The sequence below is a fragment of the Podarcis melisellensis genome (assembly GCF_964234715.1).
Source record: "Podarcis melisellensis genome assembly, chromosome: 1".
Lineage (NCBI taxonomy): Eukaryota > Metazoa > Chordata > Lepidosauria > Squamata > Lacertidae > Podarcis > Podarcis melisellensis.
This window is the reverse complement of record NC_138528.1, coordinates 47,094,146-47,122,030: the sequence shown is the minus strand read 5'-3', so window position 1 is coordinate 47,122,030 and position 27,885 is coordinate 47,094,146. Positions and strand designations below refer to the sequence as shown.

The window sequence follows — 27,885 nt, the reverse complement described above, 5'->3', positions numbered from 1 at the left end:
TTGAGCTTGCAGGCAAAATGAACATATAGATGCAGGTATTCAAATATGGATCAATGAAATCTACGCACATCAGTTGTTTAAACCCCTATTGCATTTTGTTAGGTGTCATAGTGAAGAGGTCCCTTTCTCCCCTCACCAAGCCTACACCCCTCTTTTTGTGCTTTAATCCTTGTCAATGTTTTCTTTCAAATAAGAGCGCTTCCCTATAGTCCTTGTGTCTAAAAAGAACTAGATTTGCCTTTGAGCTCAAGGGGTATCCCAGGCTTGCTGACTGTTGAAAAGGCCACTGTTTGGTTATGTGTCAAAAGGTGAAGCCCATTTGCTAGGCAAAAGCCGTACTTGAGTTCTTGTGCAATAGCAGCAATCTGTTCCACACGGTCCTGATGAGCAGCAAGATCACTTTCAAATGCCTCGTGTTTCTTTAACAGGGCTTTGATCTCTGAGAGGGTGGCAGTTTCATAATCCTTCTGCTGCAACATTGCCTCTTTACCTGAAGGGGGTGCCAAAACACAGGAAAAATGAGCAAAAGACCAACAGGTAAGGAGTTTCGAGGAAGTTTTGATAGAGTAGCGTATCCTTCCTTCCTTCTAAAATAGTTTCATTAACTTCCAATATTTAACAATTACAAAAGGGGGGGGTTCTAACTTGCCCCCCTCCTCACTTGAGGAAGGATTAATCTAGTTAAATTTGCCCAAATCCAATCTGTGATTTTGGTAATTACCATTCTTCAGGGTTCTCGGCAAAGTATTTTATAAAAGAATGCCATATTTCAATAAAATCATCTACATCATTTATATTAGTCAATGCATGTAATCTTTGTGTTCCTCCTCCATGAGAGGTCTAGAGGGTGGCAACATGAGAACGGACATTTTTTGTGGTAGCTCCCCACTTTTGCAATGCTCTCCCAAGGAAATTTAATAAATAGAAAATACTAATAATTAATAACAATTTAATCAAGCCCAATCCTTAAGTTAACGTGAATAAATTTTACCATTAACAGAGATTTGTTGCAGGCTGCCTTTATTTTGACCCATGGGGAAAGCCTTGGATTAAGAACAGGCAATTTTGGGACTGCATAAATTATCTGAGAATTGTAAGCTTCCATATTTTTGCAAGGATGTTCATTTTTTAAAAAAATCTGTCTGCAATTGGGTGCTGTTTTAGGCATTTGGGCATTGATTGCACTCTACAATTTAACACATGCACAGAACAGAAACACTGTATGTGCTAGTGGACACAAAATACAGCTCTCTGAAAATCTTAGCTTTGATTCTTTAAAATTAAAACAATTCCTTAATGACTAGAAAGACAGGCTTGAAACGCCAAGTGGGTCTTAGAAGCCTAGAGATCAGCCAAACAAGATCTCCAGGAGTCCCAATATCAGTAACCCACGTGGGGAGGAGAAGTGGTTTGCCAGGTGGGTCAGAGGTAATGTACTAGCTTCCTGGCAGATGGGTTGCTATTGTCTACCAGGAAGGAGAGGGCCAAGGTGGCAGGAAGGTTGATGCAGTGCAAACTCACTGACAGAAACACCAGGTTAGCGCTGCTGATGCATCTGCACCACACCTACTTCTGGCTGCCTCAGTCCTTTCCCTGTCCCTCCTCCTGGTAAGCGATAATGATTCTCCTGCAGGGAAGCTTACATAGTGGCTGTGCCCCCACTCAGCAAGCTGCTTCTGGTGAGAAGTATTGCTCTTTGGTGTTAACTAAAGCAGGGGTAGGCAGATTTCCAGCTTGCAGGTTCTACCTCTCTCGCACACACAAGCATTTCTGGTTTCTCTTCTAAGCTTTATTCATTGCTATTGAGAAACAACTAAAATTCAGAGCTGCCCAGAGATCTATTCATCATCAATTCTCCCTTCTACCTACCCCAAAAATCAAGCATGAAGAGCATGCTAATTTACTAATAAAGATGAGAATTTAGGCTACCTTGGCACAGCTCATCATCATAATTCGTAATAATAATGATGCATGGATTTATTGCTACACAGTGCACACAAAGCCCTGGCAATAGGACACATTTAGGATCTGTTTTACCGTCTGTCCAGGATTCATGAATGCAAGCTTTTTGCCGGAACTTCTCAGCCAGGTGATCCAGCCGTTCCAATCTTCGGATTTCATTCAAAAGCCACTCCTCGTAGCCCTTCTCGGCCTGTTCTAGGCTCCCCCATGCATTATTTATATCCTGTAGCGATCAAAGCAGAAGCACAAACACAGACAAGGAAGGATGAGCAAGTTCAGAAGAATGGAAATATTCTGAAATGTCCTCAGATAGTTTCCCCAAGCTGGCTTGTGAACGGCCTGTGCTAACTGAAGGTCAGCGTCACACCAGCAAGAGACGTGAAAAGGAAGTTCCAAGTGGGCAAATAAAATTATTTGACAGAATGGCATCTGCTTGCCAGCATCATTACACTAGAGCACAATGGCATTTTAACAGAAAAAGCATGCAAACCACTGGAAGGTCCACAAGCAATTTAGAAAACAAGTGTCTGCAGAAGCCTGCTGCTAATCCATTGAGGAGGGCTAACGCTCTGGAGCACCAGCAGTCCTGGGCATGGATGGGCTGCAGAGTATGGCAAACTGATAGGCAGACAGCACCAGAACCAGGGACAGTAGGAACTAGATGCAAGGCTTAAGCTACCTAAGCAACATCTGGGGAGAGCAGTTGACCTGGACAGTTGCTGCTGCACTGATCTGCCACCTACCAATGGCAGCAATGCTCCCCTGCTCAGCGCCTGAGGGCCCCAGTCCTGCTACTCACCACCTGGCCTAGGGCGGGGCCTGGTGCGCTCTGTAAAGGACTGCTGCTGATGCCGCTGCTGGGCAGAGAGGGCTCCGTTTTGTTTTGTTTTTGTTTAAATTGCTGTTCTTTTTTACCTATGTCATTTTAAACTGAAATTAATGTTGTATTCTTAGTTTTAGATTTATGTGGAAATTGTTTCCCATTTGGCTGTATATTTTTTTGATGTGCTTTATTTATTGTTTATGACTTTTGTAATTATGTAAATCTTATTATGCTGTAAGCTGTCTTGAGCATTGTTTTTTAACTGTGGAAAGGTGGCATACAAATAAAAAATGATGATGATGATGCAAGAGGTCTGTTTTCTAGTTGCTACCTCCCTGTCCCCAGCTAAAAAGCCAGCTCTCTGATACGAAGATGTGCAATATGATATGAAGATGTGCAATCCTGCCAAAGTAGTGTACTTCCTACTGCCTCTGGGACCAGTGGTGAAAGATGTATGGAGTTGAAGAAGTTTTGGGATCTGAGAATATCAGCAAGGAAACATGATCAGGAACAGCAGAAAGAAAGCACAGCCTACTGGGGCTCTTCTGCCTCTATCAAAACATGTCAATGCAAGGAGTGGCCCCTTCCTGAGATGATCAAGTGGAAGGATTTCCACTGCCTTCAGGGTCCTTGATGTCCCAAGATTTCTGTGTTGATGCAGGGGTGAGTGGATCCTGAGCAACAGCAACCTGGGACATCCATAATAATCGTTTTGCATCCATGTTCTATAGCTGTTGGATGACAAGAACATGCTGTCAACTTGCAAGAGCTATACCATTCATGAATGGTTATCTCTGTGGACCACAGGCTGCGATGAGAAAGTCCACTGAATACCAGAATGGGATACATGGGCCACTTGAAAGTGTCAGCAGCCATAGAGCATGTACCTAGAAAACTTGCATTTTGCTCAGACCTCGGCCAAACACACTCACCGATACCATTTTCCCTTCAGAAGGCATGAAGGCTGGCCTGTTGCTAAGCCGCAGCTTAGTCTGCAACGTATTGAAGTTGATTTCCAGTTGGCACTTCTCTTGGACTTTGGGAGGCTTGTGAAGGCGGCGGTAATCTCGGAAATCCTCCAGTTTCTGCTGCATGGCCTGCATGGTGTTCTCTGGAGCCCGATTCTCCAGCCAAGGTATGGTGCGGCGGATCCACTCCAGCAACTGAAAAAAAGGAAGCAAGTCAAACAAGAAAGCGGGAACTGTGCTAAGATTAGAAACCCATCATTGCTGACATTTAACAGGGTCAAGGGTTTGATTTTTTGTTATTGGTGGTTTTAGTCCTACAATCATCTTGCCTTTCATGATTGTAATTTTAGTTGCCAGCAAGGTTCAGCAACTGGCAGAAATCTAGTTTAACAGACTTGTATGTTTGTGTGTGTTTTCACACTTTGCATCTCTAGACTTTACACTAACAAGCATATTTAAGGACATGAAACCTCAAGTAAGATAAGCACGCAAGCCAGCTTTTCATTTTCAGCAGGGCTAATTAGTATTTCCACATCATGCTTCTGAGTTTATTTCTGCTGATTTTTGGTGAGGGACCAATTCTGAGGATAGCCTTCCCAGGCCTGCATATATTCCTAGCCCTTGTGGCTTTTGAGTTAAGTTCATTTTGTGGTGATATTACTACTACTACAATTGGGGTGATTATAGGTGTCCTTTGACAATTTCTGTAGTAGCATTGGAGTTAATTTAACATTTTTGTTTTGTCCATGCCTGCTGCCACCACCTGCAGGCCACTATTCCACTCACATGTCAGGAGCAACTTCTAACTATCACTTAATGCACTCTTTCCTATAGCCTAAGTCATCAGTTTCTTTCCCCTATTAGTGTTTAGTTTCTTAGCCCCAGTATTATACAATGCTATTTGGGTTTGTTTGTTTTTTAAAAAATAACAAATAAATAAACAGATCACTAAAGGAACATTACTTACATGAACCTGAAGGTCACACCAGAATGAATTTAACATGACTAAAGACTCCTGCAACTGCATACTTAAAAATATATGTTGCTTTGATATCTGGGATCCAAAACTGAGAAATATATAGGTCCCATAGCAGTCATCCCCAATCTGGTGCCCTCCATATATTTCAGACCATAGTGCCCATCATCCCTGACTGGGGTTGATGGGAGTTTATAATCCAAAGCATTTGAGAACCAGGTTGCAGAAGGATGTTCTATGGAATATCTATCTTTCCATTTCCACATAGCTCTGTCAAGAAATTGAAATCAGGAATACCTACATCACTGGCCAACTTCTCATAGTCTTCCATTAACTGTTCATTCTCTTGATTAACTGCCAGCACCTTGCAGATACGATTGGCTGCTGTTTCCGCCTACCGAAATTTGGAAAGAAAGAAAAATACATTGTTAACAAAGATGTTTCCTTCAGCTTCTTGATGCTTTTAGGAAAGGCACAGTCCACTCTGTGTCTAAGAGAATGTTACTGGTCCAAATTTATCTCCACATTATGAAGATTTTGAAGTGCTCTTGCTATTACTTCTCTTCTGGGAGTTTTGATGTGAATGTACACTTGCAATGCCTAAGAGGTTTTTTACCCTCTACACTTGCCCATATCCATTTAGGTGCACATCTATATCTATGCACATCAGTGTCTGGTATGAGATAGAATGCATAAAGTGGAAAATTATTCTTGGAACAAGTAAGTGCCTATCCAAACCTTCTCCAAGACCATCCTATAAAACTAAATGAGGTAAAAATCTAACCCCATTTGTCTCAATGGATCAATGGTTTCCATTTTGCTTGTAGAATAACATTCTTCCACCTCAAACGATCAATGTTTTCTATTTTGGTTGTAGTTATTCTTCCACCTCTGTTTTGAGGTGGTACAAGGAATCACTTCTCACGAAAACTAACTTGCCCCTGAAGAAAGTGTGAAGCCACAGGTCTACTCTTGACATCTATTCCATACATATCCAAATCTTCAAAGCTATCAAAGTGCTCTCATATGAAACTGTAGCTCTGCTGTGATCGTCTCACACTCTTAGGTTTTGGAAGAAACATGAACTTCCCTTAATCTTACAAGAGTTCTCATTATTACATACACTGCACTAGATTTTTAAAAATAGAATGAACTGATTTTTAAAAATAGAATAACTTAATTTTTAGAAATTAACGCCAAAGGTAGTATTGGGTTTGAGTAGTCTACAGACTCATCCCAGCCTGCCAATTCAGCCTCAAAGTTACATGAGGGCAGAGGGCCTAAATGAAAGAGCGGACTAGGGGAAGCAGGAAGAGAAATAAAGCCTGAAGTACAAAAGCTGTACTTTCACCAGTCCTAAGAGGCTACAAAACTGTCCCTTGTATCTTTCACTTGAACTGGGACACCAATGCAACAATATATATCCACTGAATTATTTTTCAGATCTTCAGAGGGTGGTAACATAATTTCATTTTTTTAAAAAGCTGAGCCATTACTTGTTAAAGGTTTGAAACCCTTTTTCTATTTTCCTTTTAGACTTCACTGGAACTAGCAAAAACAAAAACAAAACCAACCCTCTAGTGCAGCCTTCTCCAAACTGGTGTCCTCCAGTTTGATTTAGACAAAAACAGGGGAGGCAAACCGTTTTCATCCCAAGGGCTGTGTTTCCTTCTGGAGACAACATGCCAGCAGTGGGCAGGGACAGTCAAAATTAGGTAGAACAATTTTACCTTTGTACAGTAGGCTTAGTTTCTACATCCACTTAACACCCTCTTCTCTGTCTTCCAGCCACGCCAACAAGTCATTATCAGAATCCAACACCATTTCCCAGTCAAGCAAAAACTCTCAAGGAGGACGTGAAGCAAGGCCAGAGAAGTGGTCTGGCCTTGGGAAAGAGGCTGTGCTTGAGGAGGGGCGTGTGCCTTCAGGAGAATCCTGCATTTCACCCCCAGGCCTGAAGTTCCTCGCCCCTGGACAATGCTGGCTCTGGGCTTATGGGAGCTGTAGTCTAAAGCATTTTGAGAGCAGCTGGTTAGAGAAGGCTGCTCTGGCCCAACATATCTGAGAAGCCATCTCGTTCTACGTGCCTCATCACAATCCCCCAAAATGGATGAAATCATCTACCTGCCAACGCAGGACATCTACAGCATGGAGACATTGTTTTCCAGCAGCTTCCTTGCTGAGTTCTTGTAGTGAAAGTCTTAGTATATTTCAAAACCAGTCTAAGAATTCCTTTACTTTGGCAGACAATTGAGCATTCTGAGCATCTTGATATAGCTATCTTGGGCAGATTTAGGGATGAAGCAGAATAAAAATATTTATAATAAATAAGTAAATAGCTTTAAAAAACTCCTACCAGGCTATCCCATCGGAAGACAGGGAACTTCCATATCAAAACTGAGAGGACACCGAAGCAGTTTCCTACAATGCTGATACTCACATTCAACACTAAGCTTTTGGCTCCAGAGAAGATAAACCAAAATGACAACATTTACCTTTCTTTTTTTTTGTTTGTTTAGGGATGTGTGGTGTTTAAAGTAATAATAATCAATTTTTATGCCAAGGTAAGCTGAATTCTAAAACATTATGAAAATTAACTGAATGTGCATTAACTTTACTTTCTCATTTTCCATATTTTTTGTATTGACAAATCACAGAACTGGGAAGGGCAATGAAGCACCATTCGCTGGTCTCTAGAAATCCTAAGATTTTGGACTTGCACAGAATTCTGGAGCAGAAACAACCTGCTTTTATCCACCACTGAGAGGACTATGCAAGCTTTCAAACTGAACAGGCCTCTTTTAGCCACTTCAAGTTGGCAGCACTTGAACATTCTCAATATAAATTGTTCTCTTCTGGTGCTGTAATTAAATGTATTATATTATACATGTGAACTGCAGAGGGAAAAGGTTGTATTATGCCGCCACTATCTGACATCCCTAAAGTATTGATATTAAAGTACTGGTAAATTCACTCTACTAAGAATCTTGCTATTTTCCCTAAAAACTTGCAAGTTCAGAGACTTATAACTTATTTGGGTAACTTGTTCCACTGTCCAGTAAGAAAAGGGGTATACTTTCATTAATGGGTCCAAAATGTATCTTAAGCAAATACATGCCCACAGTATTTTCCTATAGGTGACTAGACTGTTAATCACAGATGCTACCCACAGAACAGGTAAGGCTAGATAGTGCCAATAATGCCTCGCCTCTTTGTCTCAACATTAAGAAAGAACAACATAGATATGGCTCCCTATCTCCCCTGGTGTCTAAATGAATGAGTGTAAGGCTTAATATAATAGGTATATAAAACAATGTGGACATTTGTCTTTTCATCACAGATTAATGATGGAATCCTGAAATGCTACCTATCAAACGGAAGCTTAATCAAAATACTTGCCTATAATTATTTCCAGGAATCTCCTTCGACAGTGTATTAAAAACACATTATTTAAAACCATCTAGTAATAAAAACACTCATGCAGTTTAGTGTTATTAAAGTTGGAAGCAGTTAGGGCGGGGGGAAGAAAGCAAATGGACCAAAGTAAGTATATGTGTAGAAATACATAGACACACACGCACACACACAAAATCATATGAAGGAAAAGCAGCCAGTCACATACAAGTCATGGCAGGCTGGGGCCCCTGTACCTTTAAAGACTCAGTATAAGAGAATGAAAGGAGCAGAAAGTTGATCATGTGACCTCCCCTTCAGGGCTGGTAGCAGTAATGAGAAATCTGAATGAGAAATGGAGCGACATCACAGTAAGTCACCTTGTCAAGTAAGAGGGCAGAGCTTGAAAAGACACTCTGTGCTCCTGGGCAAGGCCGAAATGCATGCTTGCGAATCACTCTACAATAGCCCCAGATTTGGACTGCTATAAAGGGAAAGGGACCCTAACTCTTTCCTCCAGGTAATGAATTCATTGCTGGGCTGGCTGGCTAGCTAGCTGTCAGTGTATTCAATTTAAAAAATATATATTATAAAACTTTGGATTCTGCTAAACCTGAGATTATATATTGATCTTCCGACAACTATCCAGATGTTGTGCAACTGATGTTCTCATTTGTATCTTATCAGCCGTTTCAAGGCATCAGGCACTAGGCCCCACCACTGAACAAAGCTCTTGTGCCCCATTCCAGAACACCACAGCACTGAGATCCATAGTCTATGCTGTCTGCTAGATATATATTAAATCCAGAGTAGTGTTACACAATTTCAGGGTAAAAAAACCTGGAAACGTGGCCTTTGAGCAAAGTTTGAACGCTCCCTGCAGAAACACTCATGTCCCAGATTTTCTATAAGCTTGTGCTGAAAGGGTAATTAGTGAATTAAATGTATTCTTTAAAAAATACATATTTAGAAGGTCTGCTGTCACTACATATTTTAAAAACTACTTTCAGAGAAGATGCTTGTAAATATTGGTGACATCCGATGTTGTCTGCCTGCTTAAGCAACAGAAATTTGCTTGTGGAGAAGAGAGGAAAGAGAAGCCCCATAGCAATGGTGGATATCCTTTCACACTATGTTGCATCTCATTCAGTATGGAGAGTTAGGCCCAAGGGAGCAGGCCACAGTGAAGTCAGTTTTTCAGCAGCTAACATATGAATTAGGCCCCAGAACGAACATTTTCAACTTAGTTTGCAATATTTCAGTTCAGCTTAGAGTTACACCTGTGCCTGAGAACCCCTGTGAATCTACCAACAAATATGGGATAGGAAAAAGTTATGAATGCAATGTGACTGCAGAATGGAGAATAGGGTCCAAGAAAGAAAACTTTGTGGAATGGTTATCTGGTTTAGTAAAGGAGAGTCTTGTTACATTACCAGCTATCCTTATCAGAGTTTAATTGCCCAATGTGTGCCCAAGGAGCCTGGACTAAGGTCTGTTTTCCCCTTGGCATCTTTTACTCAGGTATAGAGGCACAATGTCAGTGCCAACGCTAATGACAGACGTGTGTTTGAATCAAAGCTTTTCCACAAAATGCATCTAAGCAGTGATACAGAACCAACAGAAGCCAAATATTTTGCAGACAAGTACAAAATGTCAAGGGAGAGATGATTACATAGATAAAAAAGCCGTAAGGGTAAGGGGACACCGTAAATGGTACAAGGAGGGAAAGCAGCAGAACTACTGGCAGAGGAAGGACACAGATGGATGGGAGCAAAGAGAAGCAACATGGGGCAGAGAAAAAGTTAAAAGGTGTATGCAGAGACTGTGGTAATCAGTTGTGGCATCAAAGGCTGGCTGTGTGAAAAAGATGTAAGAGAACAGCCATCCCAACTTACACAAGTCACTAGAGTTTGGCCATGAAACAATAAGTAAACTGAGGAGGAATTCCATGAGCTTGGCTTCTACAGAACAAGAGCTTCTGAGGTCTCCCATTGGGAGAACACCTGTCAAAGCAGAAGTGGCCATTTATATACATCCACATAGACATGACCAGATTCCACTGATGGTAAAGCAGCAGCAGCAGCAGCAGAGGGATTTTGTTTTTATGGCCACATAAAGGCTGAATGGCAATTTTCTGACTTCACTTGGAAAAGTAGCTGCTCGGAAATTAACGACCACTGTTGGTATACTGCCAATAATAACGGAGACCTCTTGCTTATAAAATAAACCCTGCTGAACAATTGGTTTTAGGTTGCATGAATGGGGAGCAATCTATGCATGATGCTCAATCATGCATAGCTTTTTTTGAACATGTTCTTAACTAAATCCAGCTGCAGAAATTACAGTCTGGAGCAAAAGATTAGTACGGTGGAAAATATCAGAGAACTTCTGCAACTGAGCATCATTTGGAGTTTTGACCTCAGTTGTTTAGCCCTATAGTAATTATTACTGATAGCTAAAAGCAACTCTAGAGCTGGGTCTTTAAAACACTCCCAACAGGCTTAGCATTGCCAATGGTGGACCAGTGTTGTATCAGCCACCAAAAATGACTGAGAACAGAGCGCTCTAAGGAAACCAGCACCCAGCTGAAACCAGCAATGCACTTTCCAATAGGCAGCCATCTGATCTGTCAGCAAAGTATTGAATATGTTCTACAATATTAATTTGAACCAGTAGGCTGCAACTTGGGTGTACTAGGCCAGAAATATTGTCTGGGAAAAAGCAGAGAGACCCACTACATTGAAGAAAAAATCCACTGAGTTCTCAACAAAGTTAGAGAGTGTTTTTTAAATCACCCAAGATGCTAAGGAAGTTGTGACAATATTAGATAGCTCAATAGGACAGTCAGCACTGGATTCCATACCTCTTAACGGTTTAGGGTATCTTCCTCTAAATTTGGTGGGCGGGAAACAGAAGGAAGAGGAGGGGGTTTGTTAGGAGTAAAGTCTCACCTTCTGCGCACCTGAGAAGGCGTGGTAGTAACATGAAACATAGGTCATAATGGCCTTCTCATCCGGCCTTAGCGTGCCTATAATATCTGTGCAAAGAAGGAGAAGAGGTTGAAAGGATAAAGTAAGAAGCAGCACACAGAATAAAATAAAACAGTCATGGGTGGTAAGAGAGGGGAAAACTTCCCATCATGCATTGCAGGACAGGCCAAACAGATTTCCATGCGGAGAGCTGGGAATTCGGATCAGAACGTGACCGGCAGGGTTGGCTTTGTGGACTCCTGTGGCACTTGTTCCCACCTCCCATTTTCAGCTGTGGTTTCCAAGCAACCAGCCTAGTCCACATTGCTTTGACACAACTCCACAGTCAGTAGCCTCAACCCACTTGCAGATGGGCAAATCTAGCTTTATCTGGGGGAGTAAACAGCCAGTGCCATGTGCCCATTCTACATACAAGAATAAAGTAGCTAAATTTGATGAAGACACTATATAGAAGTTAAAAGGCATAACAAAACCCAGATGCAAAGCAGAGAAGATCTGTTCTTGCAGTGCCAGTGCTTGACATCTTACTAGGGCTGTCCCATGTGCATTTTCTGAGCATACAGCTCTTCCCGTTGTGCTGTGGGCACAGCTACCAGATATTCCATCTATAAAACTGCAGATTAAAAATGGATGGATTTTTTTTAACTTCAGCTGTGTGCATTGGAAAAAGATGTGGAGGAACCCCTTGCCTGGTACAGTTGATTTTAAGGTAACTGCATCGTGCAATTGAAGTAAAATGACAGAATGCCAATGGCATGTCACTAGGAGTTCTAGAAATGCAGTTTACATCTGAAGTATTATCATACTGCTCCCTGTTTCACTTTAGAAGACACAGACATGCATATCTGTCCATTTAGGCAAGGCTTCAGTATTGCATGGTCTACTTTCTATCAGAACCCTTCTGGCCCATCAAGCAAGAGTGCATGCTCAGGATCTCTTAAAAATTAAGGCATAATATGATAGTGCACAATTGCTTAAGAACATGAGGAATACCCTAACTAGAACCATCAGGTTCAGCATTTTCTGCAAGTATCCCAGAAAAAAGTAGGTGCTCCACAACTTCTATCCACCACTGTCTTAAGCTGTAGCTGGTGAAAGGTTAGCATTTAGTCTACTTTTGAGGGAAATGACATGACTTCTGGATCCACTTTCAAGCTTCAGCCTACTTACACACTTACTTAGGAGAACACCTTCCTGAACTGAGTGTGACTTAACTTCTGAGTGAACAAGCAGAGACTTGCACTGCAGAACCCATTTGCTCTACGATGAGTTCTCAGATAACAAAGAACAGTTGATTCATCAAACTGCAATGTTCTGTGGAAACTTCCTGTTTGGGACATCCTGTCAGTAATGTTTTCAGAGAATTTGGCAAACAGAATGCACATTTTCTATTCTGTGGCATCCAGGTCTTATTTCTTAAAATTATGCTCTTTTGCAAAATAAGGAGGCTCAATTGCACAGCACTGATGCTGATCAGCAAAGCAATTCAGCATGGATCAGCTGGCATGCAGAATGTTATGATGCTGGATCACTATGCATGACAAATTACTATGCAAAATACTTTCCCCCCCTGAGATTCACCTCGAGAGACAGATATTTGTGTCCTGTGGATAAAAGCAGAGCTCCCAATGCCATGAGAGTGACCCGCAGACTTGCACCAAAGTACAGATCTGCACTACATCACTGACTGTGGGATTGTGTTTGACCCCATCTGCACCCCCAAAATGATGCACACACAGAAAGCCATTTGGAGCCAACAAGCCAACTCTGCCAAAAATAATAATAAAGATGCCCGTAGCTAGATAGGAGAGAGAGAGAAAGAAAAAAAGGTTTGGACATTAGCAAGAGGACCAGGTGCTCTGTGTGGAGGGAGCTTGGAATCCTGCGATACCTTCTGGGCTCCTGAGAAGGCGTGGTAGAAGCTAGAAACATAGGTCATGATGGCCTTCTCGTCAGGACGGGCTGTTCCAACAATGTCTGTCAAAGAAAACCTGAAGTTAAAGAGCATATCAACTCATGGGACGTGAGCAAAGCGAGATGGATCACCAAAAGGTTATGGGGACACCAGGTGAGGGGTGGGAGTGACTATTAGAACCTACACATTCTCTACATATAGGTCTTTTAGATACTTTCTTGGAAGACGATTTCCCCCCTTGGTTAGGGCAATTGTCCATGTCCTCTTCTCCTTACCACAAAAAATACATATTGTTGATGCAAGTGCCCAGTAGGACACAGAAGAATTGTGTGTGCTAAATTGAGAAGATGAAAGATGATCTTAAGCTGCTGTTTCAGTGAATGAAAGCAAATGGCCACCTTCTGCACCATTCTCAATAGGCTGTTAGTCTGAGTTTTCCAAACATCTAAGGAAAGCAGGTGCTTATCACCTCTCAAGCTCAGGCCATGTAATGTTTTCATAGTGTTGCCTTGCTGCTTTGAGGATGATAATGGTGATGGAGAACAATAGTTGCCATAGCACAAAAAGAGAAACCTATTGCCATGCACCTAACCATCTGCTTCTTCTGTGAGCTTTCATGGGACCTACATTTGTCTCAGTAACCTGTGATAGTTCAGTTTGGTGGCAAAGGATAAGAAATGCCCTTTGTAAAATTCAGAGCCAGCAACTTTGGGACTCCATCTGAGGCTACCTGCTGGGATGAATTAGGTCTCATCTAACACTGCATCTAACACCACTCTATGCATATGAAAGAAGTCCTGATAAAGATGATTGTTAAAAATTAAAAAAAATCTAGTCGAATACACTGTCCTCTTTAGTTCACAAAAGCTCCCTGATAGAGGTAATGAGGAATGGACAGAGCATGGCCAGTACAAAATGTTCTCCTAAATTTTAAGGGGGGGAAAAGAAAATGCCACGAAAGGGAACAGAGCAACAAAGGCAACTTGAAAAATGTGGATTTCAGAGCCAGTGTAGATTTTCAAAATGCAAAAGCAACAACATGGCAAAAGGGGAAATTTAACACATGTTTCCAGGAATCTAGCTGCTGAGGACTGAATGTTATAATGGTCACATGCTAGATCCCTTGATTAACAAGTGTGGTGGCTCAGGAAATAAAATGCCCAGAGAAATGTAACTAATATGTGAGAGACAATGCAGGATGATCTGCCTTTGTTTCCACCTCTCCTTATGTACTGTGGAGATACCATGTCATTTGCTGTTTGTTGAGAATTCAGCTTGTTTGTTCATGGTGGAGTCCCAGCCCAGTCAGAAACAGGTGTCCTGTTACTACTGAATTTACAAATGAGCTCCACAATAACAAGCTACGGAGCAGTTTTGGGAAGTACAGAGAATACTAGGGAAATTTGGGAGAAAGTATAAATGCAACCATGCTGTCATTCATCTTAGGCCTGGCTTAGACATTTCTGGTGATGCATGGAGACTACTTCATCAAGGTCAGATCTAATGTCAGAATTATGTGGCAGATCATGTTAGAAGGTTCCTTTATCCATGCTGCTGCTCCCTAGGGGCCCTGACATAGAACCTTCCATTATCCACACTTCTTGTGCTGTTATTCAAATGTTATCAGGATAGGATCCAGCCAATAGGGGGAAAAAATCTGCAGTTATTCTAGTCTAGGTACCTGATAAGAAGTATGGGGAACTTTTGGAAGAACTAGTTAAGTAGAGGTAGAAGGTTTGTGGAACTTCTTGGGTATGTGCGGGGGAAGAGGAAAATAAATCAAAATTTGATTCTACTTTACCTTCTGCATCCAACATCTTGGGGATATCTAGGTACCTTTCAGCCACATCAAAAGCTGTGTTCAGGTTAGTGAGAGGATCATCCTAGGAAATAAATAATTCAAGTTAGCAATATGTAAAAACATGGCAGAAAAAAACAATTTATATACCATACTAGGGCATTGATAAGTGAGATCATTAGAGTCACATTCTAGACTGATAATTACAACATTAATATGAGTTGCACATACCACAAAAATATGCACTTAACATCCCCAGGTCAGATTGTTTCTACTAGTGAACTAGGAGGTGGAGTGTTGACAGGACCTCCACTTCCCACCACCACAAATGCAGTAAAGGGCAACTATGAGGGCTATGTGCATTTTCCAAAAGGCCTCTCTGTAACATCTTCTTTAAGGACTTTGAAAGTACATCACAGATTCCGTCATCTCCCCTTTCCACTAGTCTGCTTACTTCCTGGACCTGTACTGAGCAGGAGAGCTGTCAGCTTAAGACGTTTGTCCCTGATTTGTGTAAGTTGCAACTAGAGAAGGTGCAAATCTTTTTAATGCCCTGTCTTGGTAAGGGGCAGTTTGAGAAGCCGCCCTCTACACATATAGAATCTCCACTATACTATATAGGGTTTTTGTTTCAGTGGGTTCTCTTGCGCTGAATGTTAAACAGGTTAGAGAAGATGAGGCCCACCTCAGTTTTCCTTTGTTCTGTCTTCTCCTATCCAAAATTGTTAGATATATTGGTTGAAATAACTACCTTTGTTTTGTTAAAATTTGAGGATACAAAAACAATTTTTTCATGACTTGCAGCCTGTAGAACTGATCTAAATGAGGCCTACACCAAGTTAAGGGTTCAAATAATTGCACCAAAAGGGAGGACAGCTTGGGATTCTCTGTCTGAGACAAGTATACTTGTTGAGGTAGTTACTATAAGGATCATTTCACTTTTGGTTGCTAACAATATTATCACAAGCATGCTGATTTTGCTGACATAAGAAATGAATGCTAGAGTCTCTTACTGCATCTCGCCTACCTCAGCGTAAAAATGCTGACTCGCACAGACATCTTCCCCTCCTAGCAACTTCATATGATGTTGCCATGGCAATAATTATAATGCCACCAATCACCACCTTTCTATCAACAACGAATCAGCAAAACTGTTGAACCAGGGTAGGAGGAACGAGCAACCACTGTTAGCTATGTCTGTCAGGGATGCAAGGAACCTCACCTAGTAAAATATATGGTTTTGGTTACTGTTAAAATAATCAGGGCTGGAGGTGTCAGTCACAAAAAAGATGCTATTTTTACTGACCAAGATGACATGCTTCTTAGGTTACTAGAGAAAAAATGTTACACTTTTATCCAGTTTCCTTAATGAACAAGGAGATCAGATTCATGGTTTATCATGGGACTATAGCAACTTAACAGCTTCTACAAGACAGTGGGAAGGAATATATGATGCCTTTGGGCAACCACATTCCCAGATCTGCCCAGCAGCAGAATTTAGTTTTCCTGTTACCTCTGCCTATCATGATTTAAGCTGGGTAAGCAAAGGGGTATTTATCTGAGCTATGCCCTACCTTATTGCACGGCTCAGAGCAGCTTACAACAGTGTTTCTGAAAGTTATAAACCCAAGGGGCTTACAATTGTAGCTTAAAGAAGAAGTTAATGTGGACAACCATGCAGTTTTGTACAAGCAGCAGATGACTCCGCTAACTATGCATTCCACTATGGAATTGGAGCCATGCTTTCCACTACAGCTTCCCAAAACACATTTCTGGGCTTGGTCACCCACATGCTTTCTCCAAGGATGTCAAGCCCAATTTTCACCTGGATGATAACCTCAGTCAGCCTAAGAAAAGATTAGTCTCTAATGTGTCTTGGCTGAATGTGCCAGTCTAACTTTGGGAATTACCTGAGTTGTGTTTCTAAAGTCCAAAGACTTCCTTACCTGCTGCTAGTCTAAATCTCCACCAGGAACTAACAGACAGAAATCAAGTAAACCAAAACATCTGAGCTCTTCAGAGACCTCCTTTCTCTCATCTTATGGGCAAGTTAGTTATCCAAGTTGCCAGCACAGGTTTCCATCCTCCCATGACATCTGAACTTGGAACATCCCAAAACATAAGCAGGTACCTTTCTTAGTTTTCCATAGTCAATGAGTTCTGGACGATGTCTGTGAATCAAGGCACAGAAACCAAGGCCATCCTTCCAGCTGTGAGAGAGATAGGACACCATTAACTATACAGGAATGGGGTTCGTTTTTTGTCCTATATTCAGTAAGAATCCGAGCACGAGTAAGTTTCACCTCTGCTTCAGTTGAAGCCTTTCCACAACGCCAACTACAAAACTTTTCAGTATGTAAAAAAAAGTTCTGAGGTTTCTAGTGCCAAGTGAATAATAAAAATAAATAATATATATTCTTTTACTGATTGCTATTGGATTGGCTCAATAAATTGGCTAATGACAGGCCAAAGGAGATTATGTGTACAAGAAGAGTTTGGATTTGATATCCTGCTTTATCACTACCCTGAGGAGTCTCAAAGCGGCTAACATTCTCCTTTCCCTTCCTCCCCCACAACAAACACTCTGTGAGGTGAGTGAGGCTGAGAGACTTCAGAGAAGTGTGACTGGCCCAAGGTCACCCAGCAGCTGCATGTGGAGGAGCGGAGACGCGAACCCGGTTCCCCAGATTACGAGTCTACCACTCTTAACCACTACACCACACTGGCTCTCAAGAACAGGATTACATGCCATTACATATTTATACAGCCACAATGCATCCCCAGCTTGCTAAAACCATCGTTTAGCTGAAACTACAGTTAGCTTAAATGGTGGTTCCTCATCTGAACATAGTCTAAAATCCTGGTTAGTAAATCAGCATTAAGCCACCATTCCTTGTTACAGACATCGATGTTTGGTGCATCAATTATAGGAATGAGGTGATATGCAGGGGAGGTTCATGGGGGGGGGGGGCAACACTCATTCCTGGCTTGTTAAACTATGGTTTAAGAAGCCAGGAATGCAGTAATGTTTGAACTGGGCTATGTATCCACAAACTTGGAAGTACAAAAGTAAACAGCACAAGCACTTTAATTTACATAAGATATGAGGATAATAAAGGCATTATTGTGTGCCGAGTATAGTGTGGGAAGAAGCCTTTCGTGGCCTCAGCCCTTTCCCCTGAGCTGATAGGGCAGCTTTCAGAGTACAATTGCTACACACACACAGCCTTTAATGGACTGTGATGGCAAGTCCACTGCAAATGGTCTTAACATTGCTGCTAAAACAGTTGAGGTAAGGACCAGGCAGCATCCAAATTCTCTAGGCCATGCAAAGACTACAAGTCACAGGCTGCTCCCCAGCACCTTTACATTACCTAATATGGAAGTTTTGGATGTTCACATTTTTGTATGGAGCTGTCTTTCTCTGACACCACAACAAAAGCCCTTCTTTAGCAGATGTCTCTAGGGAACAAAAGATACAAGTATTAGCCAACCTCTGTGAGGCTCTTTCACTAGGGTTTTAAAGCTGCCTCTTCATCCTGACCATTAATACGTCAGAAGCCACTGAGGAGGATTTGAGCAACTCTTTCCATTTACACCAGGCATAGGCAAACTCCAGCCCTCCAGATGTTTGGGACTACAATTCCCATCATCCCTGACCGCTGTTAGCTTGGGATGGTGGGAATTGTAGTCCCAAACATCTGGAGGGCCAGAGCTTGCCTATGCCTGATTTACACTGTAGTGCAGGCTGTGCAACTCAAAAGGTGGGGGGACCGACCTTTTCTTCCAGCTGTTAATGATCAAGTGCTGTACAGAGTTAAAAAAACCCCAACAATATTTAGGATTACATAGGCTCCAAATCATAGAACTGTAGAGTTGGAAGGGACCCTGAGGATCATCTAGTCCAACCCCCTGCAATGCAGGAATATGCAGCTGCCCCATACAGGGATCGAACCTGCAACCTTGGCATCTTCAGCACTGTGCTCTAACCAAGTGAGCTAAGCAGGCTGCACAGAAAGTCCACAAAGGACTTAAGTGATGTGCTGGCAAAACATGTTATTTAGCACAAACATTACACTTGGAAAAGGGTAAACAGTTCCCTAATATCCCTATGCTAGAACTATTGCTTTTCAAATCTAGCCCAGAGGGTGTTTTTTCCCTAGTAGTTTAATCAGTCAAAATAGCTCCTTCCACAAAGTAAGTAATTTTGCCCATCTCATTCTGCATTGTGTGTGAGGGAGGGATGTATCCATGCAAAAGAAAAGGAGAGGTTTTGCATTGTAGGCTAGCAGGAACATAATTATCTCACTTGTTCTCAGGAACCCCTTGAGCTCAATTCATGACCTCACATTTCTGCCTTCAGGACACCAGTCAATATGGCCTTCCAGATCAGGGAAATGGTTTGCAGTGAATTGAATTCAATAAAATGGAGGTGTCTGAGCCCTGGATTTTGTCACTGTAAATATGGTCGGCATCGTAGTAACACCAACAAGCAAGCAGAAGTACCACCTGCTATTTCCTGGATCATGCTCTGGGGGCAATATTTCCCTTCCCGTAGACGATAGGCAGCTATGACAATCTGTACAGGAGCTGCGTATGCTATCTATTTTGGAAATACATAGCACACAAAATATTCCACAAGTGCTTCTGTGAGAGATGGTGGCCCGTTGGGATGTACCTTCCACTGAGATATCCTGAATAGCGAAGCGGAGGATGATGGTCCAGATCATTCCAAGGGTCATTTTCGCATTCCCATCAACAATTTCTGCAAAAGAGAAAAATACCCTCTCAGCAGCTGCTACTGGTGCTCAAAACATCGTTGGAACTTTGGTAGACAAGAGTCACTAGTGAGCTTGTTTCACAATTAGGAAAACAAGTGGGGCTTGCAAACAAAATGTTGCAGAGTGGACTGCTCCTTCTCTGGGATTCCATTATAATCCCACTTCCCAATAAGTCTCTATCCCCTTACACACCAAAAAAAGAAAATCCATGCCCACTTCCCATTAGATTGTTTTGGGAGCTTGCCCCAACCTCTTGAAAGGTTTTTTCCCTAACAGATTTTGTGTGTGTGGGGGGTGTATTTTTCCAGTTCTTGGGATTTCCCCAAGTCTGCTGATAACTCTCTCTTATGTGTGGCTGGTGCTGTTTTAGTTACATGAGGACCAGCGCTAGGCACATTGAGATGGCTATCAGTATATCCAGGTGGAACCTGCAACAAAATGCTGCAGGTGGAGTTCTTCTATTTATAGAGATCCAGCCGATCCACTCCATATAAACTTCTGAAAACCTCAGGGTTCCCCAGGGTCTGCTTATAACTTCCTTGTGCTTTTAGGCAAGATTATTTTGGTTGCTATTTGGATTGGCACTGGGAGAATTGAGATTACTATTGGTTGAGGATAACAATCAAACACAATGATTATTTTGGGCAAGCGTAGCTGGGCAACAGCCATTCAAAAATTGCCTTCACATTCACAAGAGAACAAGTGCCAGGTACATGATGCAAATTAAACCGCAAATAGATAATGCTGTTGCACTGAGTTACAAACAATAGCAAATATCCTCATTGAGATCAAGATCTGCAATCATTAAGTTGGGAAGGAAAACATCAAAAGGCTCAGCTGTATATTACTAGTTCTGTTGCAATGTGGTTCCTTTGTCCATTTGAATTTTCTCCCTCTTTGGGACAGCCTTCATGACTGTTTCCTGTTCTCAGAGCATTAACTGCTAGAAAGACCTTCTATGGTCATTATTCTTGAAATGTGGATTAGCATCATTAAATATATGTATATATATTTGTACTTTCTGCTTGCTAATTGATGCCATCCCAAGCCTCTCTACAAAACTGCACTTAATAAGCAGTTCAGCAGATACTATTAATGAGCTCATTATTGCTTGTGGAAAGCATTCTGAGGATATTGGGAGAAGTGGAGGCCAGAGAAGGTTGTGTGCACTGTCTTTCCCAATCTGCTACTCAGGGATTCCCACTAGTTCCTGCCCCCTTGAATAAGCTCAAGACACCACCTGTGGTCTTCAAATTACCAGTGGCAGCAGATATAAACCACATTAGCAGCATAAAACTTAGCAAGCAATTCTGTGCCAATGCAGCGGGGTTTTTTTTTCATGATGATGATCCCTAAATGCTTCTGGTGTACCTGTTGCCAAAGCCAGCCAATCAGAATCCCACCACCATGCAAATTGTTGGGAGAGCAGTATATATAGACCCACACTGCAACCCCTTAAGAAAAGAGGGTCTAGTGTGTTGGGGGAAAGGGGAAGGAGTTTGTTTCTCCGAACAAACATTTGCTAGAGTGCAACCCCTTTCCAATTTAAGTGATATTAGAAGGGGTGGGGTCTAAAACAAACACATTCCCCATCCTTCAGAAAGTTCAAGAGCCCTGTTTGCAGGAAAATATATTTTAGTCTTGCCTCAGAAACAAATATCCATATAAACTTGAAGAATCCCTTCTTCACTAATAACCCCAGGCTGTTTTTTGCAGCACTATTAGCAAGCAGAGATTCTTAGTGAAATGCACATTCAGTGAAGGAGGGAGAGCTGTTTAAAGAACCAGAACAGAACAGACACACAGGAAACAAAAAATTGCTTTGCTCAAGTGAATTTGTTTCCATCCCATTGCTTTTATTACAACTATTCTCTGCTAACAGGCTATGCAAATAAAGACAGTATTTTCATGTCTTTGGCGAGCAGCTGGAGGAGCAATAAATATTGAATATTTCAGAATTAAACCTGGTGGCTGGAAAGAACAGGGTTCTGAAATGCCATCACTTTCACAATCTAGTAATCCTAACCCTCTAGAGTGTAAAATAGTCTCCTTCCTATATTCTAGTCTTAAATGACTAGCTGAAAATTCACTGTTAGGATCTATATGATTTCTTGGCTGTTTGAATGTACTTTGAGAGGCAGCCCAACCACTAGCCATGCAGAAGTGGAGAAAGGAGCTTGATTCTATGAAAACAGGTGTCAAGAGGACTAAATGGTGGGTAAGAAAGCAGGGTTTTGCTCACAACTGAATATGTGTTCATTATTCATTCAACATCCTTAGCACATTTAAACTGCTGTGTATTAACCACACTTTCAATTCCAAAGGAAGGCAAACACCTCCCACCTCCCACCCATATACCTCCCACCCAGAAATAAATAATAATAATAATAATAATAATAATAATAATAATAATAATAATAATAATAATAATGTTTATTATTTATACCCTGCCCATCTGGCTGGGTTTCCAAAACCTAAGGGCAGCGAAAACCACAAGATCATTAAGACAAAATAACTGGTAGCTTCATTCCACTGGTGTCAATGGGACAAGGACATCCTGGAACCCAGCCTATAGGGCTGCTGCACTAGCATGTAAACTAGTACAAGCTCCTTCTTCGCATTCTTATGGGTAGCACCACCATTCTCTTGCCTAGTCTCTGCCATGTCCCCCTTCATTCGTCTCAATACCTGTGCAAGGACTTTCTCATCTCAGCACTGTTGTGCCATCCTTGTTTGCTGTTGCCGCAATGCAACATGATGACTCTCAATACTGCACGAGCACAGCCTTCACTAACCTGACGCCTTCCAGATGTTTTGAACCACAACCCCCAACAGCCCTGATGTGGGGCTATAATAGGAGTTATTGCAGTCCAAAAGCATTTGGAGGACCAACAGGATACTAAAGGGTCCATAAGCACAAGGGCTTTGTACCTAGTCTTACCCCACTCCTTGCCTTGCACATTGTAACATCCCACTGCATTGGGATGTTAACTATCCAGTGGCTGCTTTAAACGGTTCATGGACTGCAGCTGAAATAAAGAGCATCCTTCTAAGACTGAGAACTAAATGAAACATGAGAGATAGAGCTTAAAAACATTATATATAAGCTTATGTAAGCTGGAACATGTGTTTGTTATGGCTTCAATTTTAATAGGTTTGGCTGATGTATAGAATTGAGGTAAAACAGACCATAGCCCTGTCAGTCACCACCACACTTCACCAGTTATGAGTGGGAAGAAGACAGAAACAAACAGCTGCCTGTTTTTAATGCTGCAAGCAATACGTGTCTTCTGCCCAATAACAGCCAGCCCTGCATATTTGCATAGCTCTCTATGCTGGTAAGAGGTTGTGATCAACCAACACTGTTTGATTATTACAAGCTAAAAGTTTTCTCCTTGCTGACATAGTTGGATTTCAGATCAGTGTTATACCATGGAAGCAGGGCTCAGGAGTCTGAAAAGCTGATAGCTATTTGATATGTTGGAAATGCATGAATGGGAGAATAAAAATGCTTATCTCAATAATTATCCCAGTAGCATCTAACTCTAACTGTATGTTGCAATCAAATGTGAGCTTTTGGTGTGCAGCTAATCAGGATTCAGGAAGGATGAAAAGCTCATTGGCTGGTAGAAATTAGTTTGTGAACTACACCAGCAAAGAGCTTCTTTTAAGCCAATTTGCACAGGGGCCTTGGCTGTGTAAATAATTAGTTTCATAGTCATTTCTAATTCTCAATAGCCATTTCCTTGTTCACCACACAGAAAGCCATTTTGATGTTGCCATTACTGGATCAATTCTGCATTCCTGCTTTCTCAAACTTGTGATGCTGCTGTTTTGGGGTTATATGATATACAGCAGCCTGGTGCTGAAACTTTTCAGTAGGCTGAATGACACTGGAGAGCTTTGGACCAAAGAAAATTATGGCTAAGGGTGATTTAAAACAACAACAACCCCGAACTTGGTACTAACTCAAGATGATTTTCTCATTAAGTACTACCTGCCTGATGTGGCATTTCCTGCCTGAGCCACATTAAATACATTCTGCCTGCCTCATTAATTTTTACTTTCTAGTTTACAACAGTGACAGCTATTTAAAGCCTTAATTTGAGTCCTTTTAAAATTCATAGTCTGGAAAACTTTATAAGCCTTTTCATTGGGCAGCCCTCGCACCAGAAAGCTGTCAGTCAACCCCAGATGCCCACTGAACTGGATTGATTCTGTTATTCACATCTATAGGCAGAAGTCAGATGAAACAAAGCAGATTCATGAAACACATTGACGAGGATACAGCCCGCACTCTTGCAATACCTCATGCTGAAGTTACGGACTAACATATGAACTCCTCATACTCAGAGAGAAGAAACACCATGGTGCATCCAGAGCAGCACAACCAGATGCCTTTATCTGCCCCAACTGCAACAAAACATGTCTCTCCTGCATCGGTCTCTACAGTCGCAGCAGCTACTGCAACCATCCAACAGCTTGACCTCACCCCCAAAGGTGCACTGCTCCATTGTCTCCAGAGACAGACGGATGGTAACATATTTTAACCTTCAAGTACCCCTTAACCTTACACACACCCTCGTTATATTCCCCCATTCCTAGACCCTAGACCATTCCATAGAGATGAGAGCCATGCCACTTCAGGCTACATAAGCAAATGAGTTTGTAATAAGATATATCATTAATGCTTTCACTGGAGTATTAGTTTTGAAAAGCTGCATGATCTGTAAGCCAAGGTCCAGATGCAAAATGTAGATGTCATTCACCATGATTGTGAATTAGTGGATTATGGCATAATGCGAAGAAATTCTCTTTAGAATTGGACAGAAGCACGTCCCCCTATCTGGCTTCCTAGCCCATAACCTCAAGTACAATCAGGCAGAATAATTATCCAGGAAGTGTATGAAAATGTCAGAAGGAGCATGGAGAACACAACCCTTTCTGAAGCTTTACAGGGATAATTTCCAGGCAATCTCACCCTGTGCTCTGCAAGCTTCTAGCCAACATAAATCACAAAGGGATTCAAAATAGATGATCTACCTGTAGTGCACTGCATCAAATATCCAGTGCAGTTTTATTCCACACACTTTCTGGACTTTGGTAGACATTACGTGTTGGGGAGCCTGGTAGAAACCAGACTTGCAATTGTGCTCAACGTGTAATATGGTTATCTGCAGTCCCACACAGGAGTCAAGAGTCTTTGCTTGCTAAACACATATATTGAACTTAGGGGATTCCATAACAATCACCACCACAGTAGTACAACCGTCACCTTGTAGTGGAAAAGTTGGCCAGTTCCTGTAATAATTTTAGTAGCCTTGTGACCCACTTATATGCTCCCATTGGTGTGGGTTCTGACTTACCTTCTGCTCCAATGGATACCAACTTGACTCCTTTGCTAGCAATGAAATCCAGGGCTTTGTTGACATTCGAGATTTTGTGCACTCGCATTTTGCCTCTTTCCGGCTTAGCCAAACGTTCACCTAGTCAGAAAGAGAAAAGAGTTATGTTCCACTTTTTCAACGAACTTCCGTCATTCCACTTCAGTAAACAACTGATATACAACCGAAATATCGCAGTCTACCTCGGGAAACTTTCTGTTGGTCTTTTATTGCAATACCACAACTGCAATCTACAGAGCTGTGTTCACAGTTGAGATGTTATGCACTCGCAAAGACCATATCATTTCAGAAAGCAATCAAAGGAATCACATGTCTGAAGGCTTCTCCACATGAACACCCAGCTCATAAGAAACTGAGAGAACACTAAGCTAAAATCTTCATTCATAATAGAAGGGAGCTTTTCAGAAAAGAAAGATTTAAATATGCAGTCAGCACACATGTACCCTCAAGTGGTATAGTTCCAGGAAGACAGTATCACATGTCCCTAATGCAAGGTGGCTAATCTGTTGCCCTCTGTATTTTGCTGGACTGTGAATCCATATGCCAACATCTGGAAGACCACAGGTTAGCTACCACAGCTCTAATAATCCTAAATATGCCTCAAAAATGAAAATGTTTTATTTTCCAGTAAAATTAAAGAGCAATTCTCTCATGTTGGACAGTTATAGGAACCCAGCCAAATGAAAACAAAGTGCTTTAAATATTGCACTCAGTTGCCTTCATTCAGAGCACACTTCTAACTAAATGCAAGATTAACACTCGTATATGGAGGCTTGGCTCCACATGATTTTTTTGTATGAAATGTATGCGCATATTTTCACCAAGACCACTTTTAAATAGGTCCCAGGACAAATGGCCATCAGTAAAAAATCTCGTAGAAGGGTATGAACCCACCTGCACAGCAAAGGATTCAGGGCACCACCATCCTTGCTTTCCTGCTGTTACTTACCCTTTCGTTTTAAATTACTGCGTGCCCAGCCTTTATACTTAGTGTTTACTTTGAACTGCAGCCAAGAGCAATGAAAACTGAAGCTGAGAGAGACAGAACAACAGCCCCATTTTCTTCTGACAAGACCCTATTGACTTCTTCTGTGGCCATGGCATTTTTTACCACACGATGCCACAACAAAGTGGGCGCTTGTCCTACACTTTCAAAGGGGATCACCGACACTTGACATGTGTGATCCTCTTTTGCTAAATGGAAAAAAGGGGTTTCCAAGCTGGGTTTTTTTCCTTCAGGAAAAGAGGAGTCATTGTGGCCTTGAAGAGATCAAGAATGCCCTGGTCCCAGCTACAAGACTGAATATGCCACAGTGCCAGGCATGCAGCAAGGGACTTTCCTAAAGTATGTTGGCTGGGTACAAAAAGACTGCACGTTTAAAAAATAAAAAAGCACAGAAAGAGAAATGAATGTCAGGAGACAAGAGATGTGTTCTGGGCAGGCACATGCTGCTTCTGAACAGAAAAGCACCCAGACACTCTCCCTTCAGTCATTTGTGTCCCTCCTATCATGCTCTCTGCACTGCTTCCTCTCAGCTTTCACCGCCTTCCCTATGCATGAGTGAGCATTTCACTAACAAGATAAACAAGACAAAAATAAATAATGCGAGGGACTCGACTCGGCTGGTTTCTGGCAAGCATCAAAAGAAGCCACGGCTCATGGATTCCCTTCTCAGTACCTCGCTTCAGCATTCTGCAGCCTTTCGAACCCTGACCCATTTGTATCAGGCATGGGAAGGAGGAACATTCTGCATTTCCCCAAGGATATAAAGAAGGACAGAAACAAGCACACCTGGGAAGCCCTATACGACTATTTAACAAAGTCTGAGAACATGTTCCTTACGGGAACTGCTATGGTGGTGCAATGTGGGGAAATGAAAGTTACCGTACTTTGCTAATTAATGGCACTGCATGCCACTGGATCCCCATCTTTTGTATCTTTGAGGTTATTTTCCCCCTTCCAGCTGAAATTTCAAACCATGTCCTAAGTCCATGATGCTAGTACACAAGATGGCCACACTTGATTTTTCTTCCTTACCTTTGTGCAAGCTTGAACTATTAGCCCCTGTACTTTAGCAGACTCACTAGACTGGAGTTTCCCCCCAAAGCATTTAACCTTTGCACAATGGCTGTCTTACCTGATATGACTTCCAGGAGTAACATAAGTTTAAGGCCATCCCTGAAATCTTCTTCTATGTTCTCAATCTGCGTGCCAGCCTTGCGGAGGTGAGAGTTACACCAGGCTGTAAATGTCTGGAAGAGAGAAGAAAAGGGAATAATTAATCTCCAAAGAGAACATACCGGGCTGCTGAAAAGAAACCCATATTTCAATAGCACCGGTTCTGTGATTTACTTGGTGAGTGTCAGGGAATAATTATATTGAAGTTCTGCAGGGCAGAAACGTCCTGGAGATAAAAAGGCCATAAGTGAGAATGAGTGCTGGCAAGAAGAAAAATTCAAGGCAATTTGGCCCATGCAGCCTGAATGTACTCTACAGATCTGAATGCAAGGATACCCTCCCAACAGGGTTACTTCATTTACTGTTTTCCAATAGGCTTCTAATCAAAAACAGAGAGCACACTCATTTTCCCCGAACAAGGCTATGATTTCCAAGCCACAGCAGACACTGTAACCCTCCAGCGGTTTGACTTCACCCTCAAAGGCGCACTTCCTTCATTGTCTCCTGAGACAGACGGGTGCCAACAACAACAAGATTGCAAGAAAACCGCCAATATCTGAAGTGGCTGAATGGTAGGATGAAGGCTAACAAGTGTAGCTTTTGCCACCATACTGCTTCTGTAGAAATGACAAATCTTCTCCATGGTGTTTTGCTTTCAAGGGTTTCTACAGAAGCTCCCTTCCAGGGTTTGCAAG

General features: G+C 41.9%; 1 protein-coding gene across 5 annotated transcripts in view; it reads right to left on the bottom strand.

Annotated features, from left to right (window-relative positions):
• Positions 1-27,885, bottom strand: part of ACTN1 (actinin alpha 1) — a 93,805-nt gene that overhangs the window by 15,870 nt on the left and 50,050 nt on the right. For 3 of the 5 annotated variants that reach the window (XM_081926320.1, XM_081926318.1, XM_081926316.1), the window contains exons 2-12: positions 27,150-27,264; positions 24,973-25,092; positions 19,504-19,590; positions 18,200-18,287; positions 16,957-17,035; positions 14,829-14,910; positions 13,004-13,089; positions 5,031-5,123; positions 3,718-3,948; positions 2,038-2,185; positions 340-490 (exon numbers count right to left, since the gene is read on the bottom strand). In XM_081926320.1, the coding sequence (XP_081782446.1) occupies positions 340-490; positions 2,038-2,185; positions 3,718-3,948; positions 5,031-5,123; positions 13,004-13,089; positions 14,829-14,910; positions 16,957-17,035; positions 18,200-18,287; positions 19,504-19,590; positions 24,973-25,092; positions 27,150-27,264 (1,280 nt within the window). Of the gene's footprint in view, positions 1-339; positions 491-2,037; positions 2,186-3,717; positions 3,949-5,030; positions 5,124-11,073; positions 11,160-13,003; positions 13,090-14,828; positions 14,911-16,956; positions 17,036-18,199; positions 18,288-19,503; positions 19,591-24,972; positions 25,093-27,149; positions 27,265-27,885 lie in introns of all 5 variants that reach the window. The other 2 variants (XM_081926319.1, XM_081926317.1) reach the window with 1 other exon arrangement.